At 37.8% G+C, this 17,236-nt stretch overlaps 1 protein-coding gene across 1 annotated transcript in view; it reads left to right on the top strand.

Annotated features, from left to right (window-relative positions):
- The window catches only part of rnf38 (ring finger protein 38), a 45,146-nt gene that overhangs the window by 23,489 nt on the left and 4,421 nt on the right, over nt 1-17,236 (top strand). The window contains exons 3-12 of the mRNA XM_073841937.1: nt 151-212; nt 12,654-12,847; nt 13,228-13,483; nt 13,989-14,168; nt 14,352-14,522; nt 15,827-15,988; nt 16,081-16,184; nt 16,287-16,374; nt 16,496-16,617; nt 16,795-16,894. Coding sequence (XP_073698038.1) covers nt 151-212; nt 12,654-12,847; nt 13,228-13,483; nt 13,989-14,168; nt 14,352-14,522; nt 15,827-15,988; nt 16,081-16,184; nt 16,287-16,374; nt 16,496-16,617; nt 16,795-16,894 — 1,439 coding nt within the window. The remainder of the gene's footprint in view (nt 1-150; nt 213-12,653; nt 12,848-13,227; nt 13,484-13,988; nt 14,169-14,351; nt 14,523-15,826; nt 15,989-16,080; nt 16,185-16,286; nt 16,375-16,495; nt 16,618-16,794; nt 16,895-17,236) is intronic.

Raw genomic sequence — 17,236 nt, forward strand, 5'->3', positions numbered from 1 at the left:
TCAAGAGTCTGTTTTTGGACCTGTTGAAACTGTTGACTGCCAAACATGGCATACAAGCTGTAAATAATTATGCTGTATCACATGTTTGTAGTATTTTAGAGGCTTCACTACACTTGGCTGTTGAGCTAACTGGTTTTGTGCTGTCTCTAGGTGCAATGGGAGGAGTATACCACTATCATTCAGAACATGCGTGTGCAGATGCCACTGACAAGGTAAGACATTACTACTTCTAGCCGGTTACTAATGGAGACTAACAAACAGCCAAATTCTTCATTCCTGATACTGATTTTTGCAGAGGATTTAGCAGTGCTACTCAAGGCTTTGGACTACAAATGAATTGAAAATTTTAAATCTAGTCTCCATTTAAATCCAGTTTAATCCAGTTTTTGTGTTTGCTAGTATATGGGTTTTTGAAGTTTATCTGGTTAATCGTATTTTAAAGCTAGATTTGTTTTTTGGTGCAATACGTTGTTTTACCCTATAGCTACTGTGTGGTGACAGATAACGGTTGTACACAGCCAGTGTAGGCACTCCTATTTTGTCAATAGTACTTTATCAAAAATGAAAAAATATGTTTGGATACTATTGCTTTTTAATATAAATTTAAGCCCTGTTATTTTTTATAATAAATTAAGCCCTGGATCACAAAACCAGTCTTAAGTAGCACAGGTATATTTGTAGCAATAGCCAGAAATACATTGTATGGGTCAAAATTATTAATTTTTCTTTTATACCAAGAATCAAAAGATATTTTGTAAATTTCCTACCATAAATGTATCACAAACTAAATTTGTTGGTTAGTAATATGGATTGCTAAGAACTTCATTTGGACAACTTTAAAGGCGATTTTCTCAATATTTTGATTTTCTTTGCACCCTCAGATTCCAGATTTTCTAATAGTTGTTTCTCGGCCAAATATTGTCCTGGACCATACATCAATAAAAAGCTTATTTACCTTTTAGATTATGTATAAATGTAAAAAATGAGCCTTATGATTGGTTTTGTGGTCCAGGGTCACACATACACAACCATTGAAAAGAGTAAAGCATGTTTCTTAAACTATTGCTGCTATTCAGCATGGATGCATTAAATTATAAAAGACTTTATTCATAAAATCTCCTCCTTTCATAAAAAAAACTGTTAAAAAAAAACTTTTAAGGACTCTCAAGACTGGAATAATGGCAGCTGATTCAGCTTTGCCATTGCAGGAATACATTGCATTTTAGAATATGTTTATTTTTTATTTTAAATGTTTCACAATATTACTATTTTTACTGTAGTTTTGATCAGATACAGACTTGTGTGCATTAACTTCTTTAAAAACACAAATGCATTGCTCTCTGTGGAGGTTCATAAATAAAAAAAAAATCTTAATTTGTGTTTCGAAGATGAATGAAAGTCTTATGAGTTTGGAACGACATGAGTGAGTAATTATTGAGAGAATTTTCATTTGTGGGTGAACTATCCCTTAACAATAAACAATTGCATAAACTACACTCTTAAAAATAAAGGTGCTTTAAAAGGTTCTTCACAGTGATGCCATAGAAGGACCATTTTTGGTTCCACAACCATTCAGTCAAACGTTCTTTAAAGAACCATCTCTTTCTTACCTTTTTATAATCGGAAGAACCTTCTTTCGCCACAAAGAACCTTTTGTGAAACAGAAAGGTTCTTCAGATGTTAAAGGTTCTTTATTGAACCATTTAGACAAAAAAGGTTCTACTATGGGACCGTAAAGCACCTTTATTTTTAAGAGTGTACAGAATAAAAAAACAGTATTGTTTTGGTGGCACAAATCCACTTTAAGGAAATCTAACAAATTGATTAGTAGTATATTTGAAATTATTTTAACCAACATACACATTCACATTGGGAAATGGGATGTTCTGTCATTCAAGAGCGAGAGGGAGGGAAGACAAAAAACAAAAGGCAGTTCCTGCCCAATTTTACTCCACTGTGTTTACAGTCAAAGGAAGGAGGAGGAAGGCTAGCTGACTGCAGCTCTGTGATTGGCTAAAAACGGCCTCTGGGGGTGGATCTGTCCCTGTGAGGGAGGGCAAGGGGGAGGGGGAGGAATGCAAGCGGGCGGCGGGAGAGGAAGAAGGGATGATGTGGGAGGGAGAGAGAAAAAGAGGAAAGCATGGAAAGGGGGAGCGGGGGCACTAATGATTTCACCTCCAGCTGTGGGACATGGAGAGAGGGGAACAGTGGCAGAGAAATGGATGGCTGTCGAAATGAAGGGAGTGGAAAAAGACCGGTGGGGCTGTGTTGGTGTGAGCGGGAGACTGAGTTATGGCCGAATGAGACTAAGGGATTTAGTCTGTATTTCTGAGAGGATTTTGAACCATGAAAATGCTTTTGCTGCTCTTAGTGGCAGAAAAGAAACCAGGCCAACAACCCTTACCATTTCCTGTTTTTGACAAATGTGTGTGTTCGAGAGAGAGATACACGCATCACACACAGAGACAGAACAGAAGAGTGTTTGGGCCCGTGGGTAACTGCATCTCATCCTGTGTGTGCTGACTGTTCAGAACTAAACAAAGCATATTTGGGGTGTGTGGTGTGCGTTTTGAAAGCTATGTGTTCGCTGCTGGCCGTCTATAAGAACAGCAGAACGGGACGTGTTGGCTCTTGGGAGGTCCTGAATATAGAGTGCTGAAACTGAGACGTGTGTGTCCATTCCTAGGCCTTCGCACAGGCAAAAACAAGCTCTCTATGGTCTAGAATGTAGAGGCGGCCTCAAATGGGTTTGCCTGTCAGAGGGAGGAAAAGAGGGAGGAGAAATGAAAGGCTGGAAAATAATGAGACTGAGGAGGAGATGAGGGGGACCCGCTTATTCGGAGCACTTTCATAAAGTCCCAGCGTTTGAAGAGCAGTCACCCAGCGCAAGGACTCTATAGACTCAGCCTATTAAATATTAAAGTATCACACTGAAACAGAAGCACATTGTGGATTCTCACATCAAAGCAACGCTTCGGTTAAGCGTGCGAGGATGTGGAATCTCCTGCTGATTGTTGTTTCGGAAGGTTGGAAAATGCGGCATCTCGTGATGCCGGTGCAGTTCGGTATTTTTATCATTTTCCCCTCCAGATGCATCTGTTATTTGAGAGCAGCATGTAGAAGTTTAGTCTATGATTGCAACTATACAAAGCTAGTATTGTTATTGGGTAGGGATGGGTCACAATGGTTGACTGCTCACCCAATGGCCAGCCAACTATAATAAATTAGTATTTGTATTATTTGTGTTTTTCCCTGCACATCCCTGAAATGTGAGATGGGAGGAAAAAGTGTATTTTAATATTTTCTCACAATTATATCAATGGGTAATTAATTATGCTGAGTGTTTTTCAGTATGCTTTTGAATGTGCGCTTGCTTTTTACTTTCACTTTCGACATTTGCGATTACACATACTTTGTGCATACTAACAGTTAAAAGTTTTTGGACTGTAAGATTTGTAAGACTGTTTTCTATTTGAATACATTTTAAAATGTAATTTATTCCTGTCATCAAAGCTAAATGTTCAGCATCATTACACCAGTCTTCAGTGTCACACGATATATCAGAAATAATTTTTATATGCTGATTTGCTGTTCAAGAATCATTTTTATTATCAATATCAATGTTTAAAACAGTACCTTTTTTTGTTTTTGTTTTCTCAGAATTCTTTGAATAAAAAAATCCAAAGAACAGCATTTATCTGAAAAAGCTTTTGCAACATATACTATTTAAATGTCGGTATACATTTTTTTTTTTTTTTTTTTTTTCCCCCTTTTTTTCTGGTAAAGAAATTAATACTTTTATTTAGCAAGGATGCTTAAAATTGATAAAGTGATAATAAAGATATTTACTATGTTACAGAAGATTTATATTTCAGATAAATGCTGTTCTTCTGAACTTTCTATTCATCAGAAAGTATTACTGAAGTAATGATGCTAAATGATAAGCCTTGAAATCATAGGAATAAATTACTTCTTGAAATGTATTCAAATAGAAAAAAATTATTTTAAATAGAAAAGGTATTTCAATAAATAAATGCAGGCTTGGTGTGCAGAAGAGACTTCTTTAAAAAACATAAAAATCTCACTGTCCAAAACTTAAAATAAAGGTGCTTTAAAAGGTTCTTCACAGCGATGCCATAGAAGAACCATTTTTGGTTCCAAAAAGAACCATTCAGTCAAAGGTTCTTTAAAGAACCATCTCTTTCCTACCTTTTTATAATCTGAAGAACCTTTGTTCGCATAAAGAACCTTTTGTGAAACAGAAAGGTTCTTCGGATGTTAAAGGTTCTTTATGGAATCATTTAGACAGAAAGGGTTTTTCTATGGTATCATGAAGCACCTTTATTTTTAAGAGTGTAGTGTACTGTCCAAAAACATTTGTCCTGTATGTTTCTCATGTTACAGGAAAAACGTTAAAATTCCCTATTTAGCTTTGTAATTGTTATAGATATTTGCAGAACATTTTAGCAGAAAGTTGAACTTTTATAGGACAAAGGGGATTTTTAACAGCCAAAAATGGAATTTACCAGCTAACAAAAATGCTGGTTCAGGTATGTGTACCGTTCCAAGTTTTTACAAATATATTTATTTATTTATTTATTTATTTATTTATTTATTTATTTATTTATTTGTTTGTTAAACTTGTATTGTAGCAGTTGTTTCACTAAAAACATTGTGCGTGGGTCAGTTTAGCATAGTGGTTAAAGATCTGAGCTAGTAAAAGGTTAAATCCCACAAGACTGATCCCCTGAACAACTGAACAACCATTATGCCCTTCTGCAAGGCACTTAACCCCAAATATCTAAGTAAAAGGCACTAGGGACAAAACAGTACCATTTTTCTAGCCGAGTAGAACTACAAACTTGTGAAGACACTTCACTTGCTTTTGAAATATTTTATGTATTTTAAGAAACCACTACAGAGAGAACTAAATTGTTTTCATTAACTTCTAGAAAAACTGTTCCTTTTTTTCACTTGCACTGATTGTGGCCTAATTGCTCAACAGCAGCTTCACGAATTGTGACGCTGAATTGACACCATATTTAATGTTGTCTTCCAAAAGAAAGGGAGTTCCTTGTGCTTTACAACATACAAAGTCTTATCTAGCTGTATTTATCCTGATGGCTGTATGTAGTACATGTATAACAGAAAAATTTGTCCTCTGTCACTTGGATTCCATCCTCCAGAAGTACTCTTACTATGAAGGCTTAGCCAAGGAATATTATTTAGGTCATGCTTCTTGGTAGCCTTAAAGTATCCTGTCACGGATTCTAATTAATATTCCCGAGGCAAACCTTCACCAATATGAAATTGAACATTCGTTGTGTCAGTCACAAGACATGGTTTAATTTGTTAGCTAAGTGTAACCATGCTATATTTTATGATAAGCTACTGTGAAGTCATATACACTCTTAAAATAAAGTCTTTTTTTATTGCCATTGATGGTTCCATGAAGAACCTTGAACATCTATGGACACTTTCAAATGCAGAAAAGTTCCTTGTAGTCGAAAAATTGTTTTTTTTTTAGATTTTTAAAATTGTTTTTCAAAATGGCTATTTTAAAGTTCTTACGCCCTTGTCATCCAAGAAGTTGTCTTTCTTTCTTCAGTTGTAAAGAAGTTGTTTTTTGAGGAAAACATTTCAGGATTTTTCTCCATATAGTGGCCTTCTATGGTGCCCTGAGTTTGAACTTCCAAAATGCAGTTTAAATGCAGCTTCAAATGATCCCAAATTCGGTTGTAAGCGATCCCAGCCGAGGAAGAAGGGTCTTATCTAGTGAATTTATTTATTTTAATTACAATTTATTTACTTTTTAACCTCAAACGCTCGTCTTGTCTTGCTCTGCCTGAATTCTGTTTTTTTCCGGTTCAAGACAGTCTGGGTATGTCAAAAACTCCCGTCTCATTTTCATGAGTTCAAACTCGGGCACCATAGAAGTCCACTATATGGAGAAAAATCCTGAAATGTTTTCTTCAAAAAACACAATTTCTTCACGACTGAAGAAAGAAAGACATGAACATCTCAGATGACAATGGGGTGAGTACATTATCTGTACATTTCTGTTCTAGAAGTGAACTTATCCTTTAAGAACTGTTCACTGAAAGAATATTTGGGGACCAAAAATGGTTCTTCAATGGCATCAAAAACACCCTTTTGGAACCTTTATTTTTAAGACTGTATGTTCATTTTTAGTGGCTTAGTTGAGTTAACCAGCCACTGAGTTAATCAGCATACAAAAATTTGTAAGAGCTGTAAAATTGTTGAGCTGAAATGTTTTCACAATCAGAATCCCTTAAGATTCCCAGCCCTAGTTATCCACAGCAGTGCTGACTGCTCTCAGATCGCATGGATATATAGTAGCTGGGTGTTCAGCACTTGCCAAGCAGCCTCACAATAGCAGTGGTTATTCCCTGTAGATAGTGTGGCCCCCCCCCAGGCAGAGCGAGCTTGGTATTTGTTGAGCATGTGATGGCGGGTCCTGGAGCGGTAGTTTTTAAGCTCTCACATACTCATGTGGCTCCGCTACAATAAATATGATCAAAACACGAGACCACTGAGCATGTTAAAAGTTTTCTCTAATCTTCTCCTTACTTGTTCAGATGCATGCATGTTGAGATTTTGTTCTCAGTACCCCTCACCCATGCGTCTCCCCTAAACACGGATGTACGGCCCCATTAATGTTTCATACTAATGGACCTGTCTGACCGGGTTTGAACAGATATGTGTGTGTGTGTGTGTGTGTGTGTGTGTGTGTGTCTGTGTTTGAGTCATGCATCTCTGCTGCTGTTTGGCTTTGTCCTGATGTCTCGTGCGATCCAGTGCCTGTACGTGCATTTTGTGTGTTTTGTTTGTCCTTTATGTGTGAACACCTTGTAATTTGCCTATGTATGTGGGTGAATTTACTTAGCTGTAGGTTGAAGACAAATTTGACGACAACCTGCCTTTAGGGACATTCAACAAACGCAAACTCAAAAAACACTTATTTTATTTTAGCTAGTTGCCTGACTTTGTGCTAAAATAACTAAATCTAATAACATTTATATGACTGGTTTAGGATTGTTTTGGGATCGTGTGTGTGTGTGTGTGTGGACAGTTGCTGGTTTTGGATGGTTGTGGATAACTGTCCTGAGGCTGTGTTTCAGGCACTGTTCATAGTTCATCATTTTCAATTCTGCACTTTCCCCCCTCTGAACCCCACCCTGCCGCCCCTTGGGGCATCACTCGTCTCCTACCCCCATCTCTGCCTCCCATCCATTCTCTCCCTTCTTCAGCCCCAGATTCTCATCCTTCCCTTCACCTTCTCTCCCCTGCTCTCCTCTCATGGCTCTGAAGAAGCCGATGGACTGTGGAAAGGCTAGTATGAGGTCGTTTTCTGGTTTCTTTCCTTTGTCTGAATTCATATGTGTGAACCTTACTGTATGTTCACAATGCAACTTATACATATATGGGCCATTCTACAGAATTGGTTCAAAGTCCGAGTCAGAAATTTCTTGGGGAAAACAAAATCCTTTTTGCACAAAGTTTGTGTATGCAAATTGTATAATATTCAAGGTAAACATTTCTAGTAATTGTGCAATTAATTCTCATGATGTATTTTCAGAAAGTTTTGGAATATTTGTCTTCCTCTCCAGATTTGTCACTACTGAATCACAATCTATTATTTAATAATCAGTATAATATAATATTCAATTCTATAATTTAGAAGGGTTGTATTAAACTAAGAATTTCCTTGCATCTTCCTTGTAAAAATATTTTGTTTCTATTATATTAAACTGGTTTCAGATGTAAATCAATAACAGTTACAATCTTAATATTTCAAGTGATATTTATGAGATTAGTTCTATTTTAAATCCAGTTTTTCTTTGTAAAAGGCACAAAAAGTTAACCATACTGATTTCAAGCTGAATGATTCGTTTAGTTGAATATACATTGAACCAAACACTCTCATAACATCGTAGTTGATAATTCAGTATACTTTATTTTTGACAAAATGTGCCACGGTTCGGTTGTGACAGTAATGTTTTGATAGCGACCACATTACATTACACATACTAAAACATACTAAAAATTTGCATTACTGTACTAAAATTGTTTATTTCCTCAAAATAAAGGATTATGTGTTCCCTTTTGTCACTACTGAAACAATGATGACATATTCTGGTCGTGGCTGTTTTGGTAGTGACCATTTAATGGGAGAACACCAAAAAAAAAAAAAGTCTCTACTGAACACAATGTTTCAGACGTGAGTGTTTCGGTAGTGACAATTTTAGATGCTTTTGAAACTAGTTCAAAGATGCTAATTAGCACATGGTTAGCTAGCACAGTTCTGAACAGTTGTACACCCATAAAAACTAAATGTTATGGAATTACTTCCAAGAAAGTGTTCAATTATAGACAAATGGTGTTCGGTAGTGATGCTCCTTAACGTTACACATAGATTTTTATCTCAGAATGATGGGGCATATGAGAGAGGGACACATGAATATTTCCTGATCATAAATGTGGGGGTTTGGTTAAAATCAGTCTCAGCCAATGGACTAAAACATGCACTGTTTCGGTAGTGACATAAAAATGCGGAACACTTGAAATTTAGGGTTTAGGGATTAGGGTTATATATATATATACACATATGCATGCATGCTTACTAATATTTTAAATATTATTGTGGGTTTTAATTAGGGATGCACCGATACCAATCGGCCGATAAAGCTTGCGCGTTTTGTCAGTAAAGCCGGTTCTGTAATCAGCGGTAAATGCCATCAGGTGCGTGATTTCACGTTGAGCCGTATATACTACACACAGCCGTTGTTTACCAACGAGCTGCGCATAGCAATGTTCATTATCAGTGTGAATGTGCGCAGCTCGTCTGTAAACAACGGCTGTGTGTAGTATATACGGCTCAACGTGAAATCACGCACCTGATGGCATTTACCGCTGATTACAGAACCGGCTTTACTGACAAAACGCGCAAGTTATCGACCGATAAGGATCGGTGCATCCCTAGTTTTAATAGAAGGATCTTAGTAAACATCTAAGATTTGAATACTTAAATGCTTTTTAAATGTGTTTTTGGTTGTGGGACATATACATATACAGTACATTTACATGCATTACATGGTACCATTATGTCCTTTTCTCTATTTCTCTTTTTTGTCCAAAGAACCATTTTACATGTCCCAAAATACACAATTCCAGGAATCACACTTTCATAAAAGCAATGGCCAGCTGTGTAATTGTGTTGCAACTGTTTCTTATGGAGTCTTTTCAAGTGTAGTCAGCCCGCAGTGGAAAGAACCAGAATGTTCATTATAAAGTTGTCATACAGGCCGACAGTGTGACCATATGGCCATCAGAACAGGAGAGGCATTTCAACACGCTTCTAGTTTTAATATCCAATTTTAGAACAAGGCTGTTAAAACTTCCATAGCAGTGCTGAAAATGACATCTTCGACTTTCCAAGGCCCAGCTCTAGTAAAAAAAAAAAAAAGCGTATCCGTACATAAGAATTTCCCATGAAGGATTCAGAACACTGAGACAGTCATTTGGCAGTGCTTAGTGTAATAACACTAGAATCTAGATAAGATTTTTGATGACTGTTTTGATTATTTATGAATATATATTTAGTATATGTGAACCTGATCCACAAAACCAGTCATAAGGGTCTGTTTCTTTTTTTTTTTTTTTTATTGAGATTTATACATCTCAAAGCTGAATGAATAAACTTTCCACTGATGTATGGTTTGTTAGGATGAAAATCTGGAATCTGAGGGTGCACAAAAATCAAAATAGAGAAAATCGCCTTTAAAATTGCCCATAAAAGTTCTTAGCAATGCATATTACTAATCAAAAATTAAGTTTTGATATTTACAGTTGGAAATTTACAAAATATCGTAATGGAATATGATCTTTACTTAAAATCCTAATGATTTTTGGCATAGAAAAAGAAAAATTGATTGTGACCCATACAATGTATTTTTGGCTATCGCTACAAATATACCCATGCTATATAAGACTGGTTTTGTGGTCCAGGGTCACATGCTCATGTCGAATAAGGCATTAATACCTGCTTTATAAGCACCAATATGCTAGTATTATGCATGCTAATAAGTAACTAGTTATTCGTGAGAATTAGTCCCTAAACTAAAACGTTACCAAACAAGTTATCAGTATAAATGATGAAGAAATCTAATATTGTAAATCAAACTGTTTAAATCAAGTTTTTGTAAGGGTAAATATACACCACTATTCAAAAGTTTATGTTCGGTAAGATATTTTCTGGTCCTGTTCTCTCTATTAATTGGGCCAGTGATAGATGATACAGGAAACAAAGTTGCAAAAGGCCAAAAAATGACTTTCAAACATGTATATAATCACGTTTTGTAAGTGAGAGATAGAGTGTGTAGACTGCATACAAAACAATTGATGTCATTGTTTTGAATGGGATCAGGCAGCTGACTCAGACGTTACTTTGCAAGGTCTCACCTCTCACACGGAGAGACGTAAAGGAGTGTCTGCTGGAAGACCATATACGCACTCCGAAGTGATGTTTTTACCTCACGGAAAATGAGATGAGGGGAATATACGGTGTATGTGTTTCGAGAGGCATTTAAATAAACCTGACTCAAATCCATATGCAGATAAGTCTAGCCTGCTCCCCAGCTGTTTCCTCTTACTGATTTCTCACACACGGTGTCAGCGGCTGCTCTCTGTATCTCCACACTTGGCTTAACCTTGTTTTGTGTGAGCTCACTTTACCACCCACAACGAGTCTGTCTGTGTGTGTTCTGTCCACTTGTTTGACTGTCCTTTGTGGTTCTCGCCAAAAATCGCACGCGTGTTCTTTTAAGACGCGCCTCTAGTTTGCATGTCGAAATCCTTAGTGATGTGTGTGTGTGTGTGGGTTCACGTTTGAAAGTTTGTCTGAGTAACTTGTTAGTCACCCGAAAGTGCTTTAGAAAGTCAGTCGACTCTTTTCTGATACCACCCCTCGTAAACTGTGACTCTCCCAAACTGAGTAGACCCAGAGCTCATCAGGTTATGAAGTGTTGGTGTGTGTGTGTTCAGTCATGAGTAAGCGTGTGTGTGTGCTGATTCCAGTAAAAGGTGAGTGTTAGATGAAGCTGATATGTGTTCAGATATTCCTGCATGTTACACATTCTGACTCATGCGTCTGTGTGTGTTTCTCCATGTTTTAGAGTCTGCTGTCTGACTTGAATGTGTTTGAGTAACACCGGCTGAGCAAGTGTGTTGAGCAACAAGCCATGGGTTTCCTCAAACTTTCGGGAAGTGACCTCACACTGCCTTTAGGCAACAGAGGCAGTGATATCATTGACAGGAAATGCCACTAATGCCGGCAGGCACAATAGCTGCTTGTGCTCTCAATGGGCAAAAGCAACTAAAATATGTACAAAACATTTTTTATTATAGTGCTAAATAATAATTAACATCAGTTATCATATAGTGGGAATTTACCCGAGTAGGAAATGACTCACTATGTGGTGAACATTCTTTTGTCCCTCAGTGCAGCAGTGAGCAATATGTGATTAGTAGACTTGAATATTGGAAATTGATTGTTGTTTATAAAGGGGATTTTACAAAGGAATACATTTTTAATTGGACCAACTTTTATCTGTGAAACACAAAAGGAAATATTTAGCAGAATGTTTAAGCTGCTTTCAGTCCAATGAAGACTGTCAAGCTTCAAAAAAACTCTTGTATTTAGTCTTCTGAAGTCAAATGATAGCTTTATGTGAAAAATAGATTAACATTCACAGAAAATCTACTGTAGCTCATTTCCATATACAATCAAACAAATTATTTCAGACACTAGATATTTTTAGTGGGTGCAGGACACTTTAGTATGGAAGGCTGTTTCCACCACTGAATAAAAAAAACAAGTTATTGTTTTTTTTTCACAATTCTGACTTTGCATGATACAAATGAGTAATTCTGACTAATTTTCTCCGAATTGTGAGATATAAACTCACAATTCTGAGAACAAATCAGTCTGTTGTTTTCTCCTTAGAACTGGACTTTATATTTCACTATTGTGAGTTTATATATCACAATTCTGAGAAAAAAAGTCAGAATTACAAGATACAAACTTGCAATTGCGAGAGAAAGTCTGAATTGTGAGTTTATATCCCACAATTCTGACGTTATAACTCGCAATTGTGCGTTTATATCTTACAGTTCTGGGAAAAAAAGTCAGAATTGCAAGATGTAAATTTGAAATTGCAAAAAAAAAAAAAATTTGAGAGGAAAAAGTCACAATTCCTTTTTATTTTTTATTCAGTGTTTGATTTGATACTTTGACCTGACCATGTTTTGTTATATACTTTTCTATCAAAGTTATCTGACATTAACAAGATCAATTTGTTCTGACACCATTTAACTCTCTAATCTTGTCATATTTTACAACCATTTTCGAAACTATAGCGAATAAACTGATAATGTGAGAATGTTGAAGGTGTCTGAATAAATTTTAATTTGACATTATATTCCAACTTATGACACATTTTTGGGTGAACCATTCCTTTAAGTGCATCAAACAGCTGTACTATTAAGATGTTTATGCAATGATTCATTTTGTATATGTGTGGTTTGTAATTGCACATGAGTAATTAAGTGATTTCCTGTGTTTTGTCTTTCAGACGGAGGATTCTCCTAGTCCGAAGAGACAGCGTCTTTCCCAGCAGTCTGTACTGGAGTTTACCTCTGCCCCTCCTTCCACACCCTCACCACCAATCAGACCATGGGAGCTTCCGCCCAGTCGCAGGCCACACCCCTATCCCCACCCACACTACCACCCAGAACGCTGCCACACACCTGCACGGCATAGACGCAGGTATGCAGTTGTGTTAGTTTTGACTTACTACTAATGTGCAACGAATGAGCTGACAGCTAATCATGACAGCAGTGACATTTGTCAGGTGTGTTTGGTTATTGCTTCTATAATGCATTTTTAAACGCAGCTTAACAGATTAGATTACTGTATTGTGAATAGTATGAATTGCTTTGCTAGAAAATTACTCATTTTGTGGTGTAAATCCATAATTGTAGTCTCTTCTGTGGTTGTTTAGTCCACTAGTGAGCAATTTTAATATGGCTGTTTATTAAAATTAAAGGATTGGAAACATCTTAAATGTGTTTTTGTCTGTAGGACAGCATCTTGCACCAATTCTGTAGTGTGTATGTATGTGCATGTATGTGAATTTCTCTGTGCAGTCCTCCAGTGCGGCGTCAGCGTGGTCGACGAGAGCGTCTGTCACGGCACCATCCCCCTCATGGTTCCCCAGGTGGGGGGCAGGATGAAAACTATCGCCACCCTCCTCACCCACATTCGCTTCATCCCTACGGCCAGCCACCATCCCACCCTCCACCCGGTCTTGATGAGCCCCGGGCCTTTCACCCCCCTACGCTCTCGCCACGGTTATTGCACCCTCCGCAGCAGGGAGCCATGGTGATGGACCTCCATGAACAGGTTAGAGGGTTGGGGCAGGGTCTCTGTGGGATCATAGCTAGAACCAAAGGTGCCCTAATGAGGTTTCCAACCATAAAGATTAAGCAGACTCTTAAGATGTCTTCTATCATAACTTTTTTTTGTGCGTGATGTACCCCCACAGCGTCATTAAGTGGGCTCAAGTACCCCTTCACCAACCGAAGCAGAAATGTGATTACTTTAAATCTTATTATGCTGGAGCATTATTTTTTTGCAGTTTTTGTTGTAATTGTGCGTTTACATCTCACTATTGTATCTTTTTTCTGTCACAGAATAAAAAAAAATCACATGTCAGTACTTCTAAATATTTTCAAAATATAAACTATGTGTGTGTCTTTTACATGTATAAAATAGTTTGAACAGCAATAGTTTTTATTTTATTTTTTGCAATTAAGATTATCATAATTGAAATGCCAAATTTGGATGCATCAATAATAAATCAAACACACTCTTTATTCGTGATTTTTCTTCTGTTTGTGTGCGCTAGCTCCCTCAGGGTACGGTTCCGGTGTCATATACAGTTTCTCCAGTGCCGCCTCATGGTCTACCGCCCCCCCTCTGTACGGGACAGCATCTCCCAGCATGCTCTTCTCAACAGCAGGTGCCCGCCTGTTCTGTGGTCTTCAGCGGACAGCAACACTATCCAATCTGTAGCGTACCGCCTCCTGTAAGTACATATCAGGGTGTAAAAAGGCATAGCATTAATTGATTTTGGTGAGCTCATTTGATTTGATTGAATCTGCTGCCCCCTAGTGGTTGCAAGTTGTTACATTCCTAATTTGATGTTTGAAGGTATGCCTTTGTAATCGTCTGAAACTGATAGTCTAATGTCTATTTGTTTGACCTGCAGATGTTGCCAGCATGTTCGGTGCAGCATTTGCCAGTGCCGTACGCCGCGTTTCCTTCTCTACTTTCCAGTGATCCACCCTTCCTGCTTCATCCTCCGCATCTATCACATCATCCGCCCCACCTCCCCACTCCTGGACAGTTCCTACCCTTCCAGACACAGCAGTCTCGATCTGTGAGTATACAATCGTATGGCCACATAGTTTTTAGGGGCTCAAGCACGTAGCGCTGAAACCCTATTGTAATGGTCACAGGTCAGCGATCTCCATGTAAAACTGATCGTGCAGACCAACCCCTAAGTCATTGGGACTTGAAACTTGGAGGCATGGTAGTACTCACACCACTGACAATGTCACCAAGGCTAGCCCCAATCAACCTGACGGTGGTGCAACAGCGATCAAAATCTGATATTTTTGGGTATTTTGGATTTTTTGCTAAACCTACTTTTGTGGACTAGTCCTAGGTTATTCCCCTGATCGGAACCAAACCAGTGCTGAAAGATTCTCTGGAGAGCGAATATTAATAATTATCGAAAAAAAAAAAAAAAAGTCAAACTTTCGACTCACCGTTACAAAGGGATGCCGAAACGTTCAAAAAGGGGCAGGGCTACTTTTAGTTAAATGCCTATAGCTCCTGAATGGAATGAGATATCTTCGCCAAACTCTGGACACTTATGTAAGAGCTCAATCTGAGGTCGCAGAACATTGGGCGATGAAGATTGAGCACCTATTAGACATGGCTAATGGAGGCAGATTGGAACGAAACGTGGTGTAAGCGATTGTGCATTGCACAGCTTTTCGCACATGCGCGCAATATTCGTATCATATGACAGAACTCCTCATTCCAGACAGCTGTGCCTCTAGAACCACTGCTGAGATGATGTAAAAAAAAAAAAAAAAAACTACTTTTGCCAACTATTCCTAGATTTTTCGCTCAATCTGGGAAAACCCACTGCAGTACAAATCTCTGGACTCTCTAGGTCAATAATTATCAAAAAAAATGTTGAAATTGAAGGTATAACGGGATCGTTTAGAAAAGGAGCCCATCTGAATTTACCCAAAATCCTATAAAGCCTAAACGAAAACCTACTGAGCACATGCAACAGGTGATTCTAAACAAGCATGCAAAGTTTTAAAGGGATTGGACCACAGCTGCCGCTATTACGGTCGTAAATGTTACAAAACATAATATTTCTATGGTAAATTACCTGTATTTGCAATAAAAGGCTTGCTACATAATGTCTTTTTTACAGATGTGCTTAAATGCCTAAACGCTTGAACCCCGGTAATCGCTGCTTGCAGCTATTTTATATTTTAATAATTATACTCATAGCATGTGACCACATTATAAACGCATACCATAAACATTTTTGGTTTTGAAGTCCCTTATACTCAACAAGGCTGCATTTGCATACATTTTAAAATTAGCATTACTAAATACTACAATTAGTATTAATTATGCATGTTTTTTTGTGACTAGCCATTGCAGAGGATAGAAAATGAGGTGGAGTTGTTGGGGGATCACCTGTCGGTAGGTGGAGGGTTTAACTATCCTCACTCGGGGCATCCTAGTCCTCTGCCGCCTTCCACCCCATTGCAGTTCCTCTCCCATGAACCCCTGCCCCAGGAGCTCTTTGGAGTGGTGAGTGATCTTCATGCTTCATCACCTCTGCTCATTGCAATCTAAACAAGCTGATGAAGGTTTCATGTGTGTTTACTGTGTGTTTTCTCCAGCCGTATCCACACTTCATGCCTCGACGAATCACAGGCAGACGTTACCGCTCTCAGCAGGCTGTACCTCCACCTCCTTACCACCCAAGTCTGCTGCCCTACTTCCTGTGAGTCACACATGCAAACGTGCACCAGAGTGTGTTGTGTTGGAGAGCCAACGAGCTGTGGAATAATAATGTCACTGCTTTTTTTTCTATTTGCTGGGCCAGATCTGTTCTTCCAGTCCAGCCAACAGCAGTGGGTCCCACCATTAGCTTAGAGCTGGATGTAGATGATGGAGAGGTTGAGAATTATGAGGTGAGAGTCCTGGAAAATGCTTATAAATAATTATTTTTTTTAAAAGACAAATCGCTTATTGGGTATGCGTTTGGTTTTATTATTGTGTTTTACATGTGCTTTTGTTCTTTTGTTTAACTAGGCTCTGTTAAACCTCGCTGAGCGTCTCGGAGAAGCAAAGCCTAGAGGTTTGACAAAAGCCGATATCGAACAGCTGCCTTCCTACAGATTCAACCCCAGCAACCATCAGTCTGAGCAGACTTTGTAAGTACAAACTAATTTAACTATTTTTGTGATCTTATAACAAGACTACATTGAGTATTTGTACTGTAAAAGGGAAAAAAATTAAACCAACATGTTTTTATATATATATTTTAACAAAGTCTTTGTTGACAAAAGAAGTATTATAGTATTAAATATTCCCCCCCTCTTTTCCTGTAGGTGTGTAGTGTGCATGTGTGATTTTGAGTCACGTCAGCTGTTGAGAGTACTGCCCTGTAATCATGAATTCCATGCCAAGTGTGTCGATAAATGGCTCAAGGTAAGCAATCTTGCAAATGAAACTTATGTTAAATAATAAATGTATTTATTTTACTCATTAATAATAACAATGTGTTATTGTTATTTTACCTTTGATAAATTATGGAAAGGGTTTCAGTGGTTCTCAACCTTTTAACTCAAAGGTCGCCTTTTCTAACACAATATTCACAGCCTCCCTGATAAAAGGCTATGTAACTTATTTCTTCTGTAATTATGACGGAGCTACTTGTTTTCAAACTTTTTTTTAAATGACAATGTTTTTTCAAGAAAAAAAAAATATATATACATACATATATACACACACACACACACACAATACAAAATTTATTCAGACGCCTTCAAC

The sequence above is a fragment of the Garra rufa genome, chromosome 6, assembly GCF_049309525.1.
Source record: "Garra rufa chromosome 6, GarRuf1.0, whole genome shotgun sequence".
In the NCBI taxonomy this organism is placed as follows: Eukaryota; Metazoa; Chordata; class Actinopteri; order Cypriniformes; family Cyprinidae; genus Garra; species Garra rufa.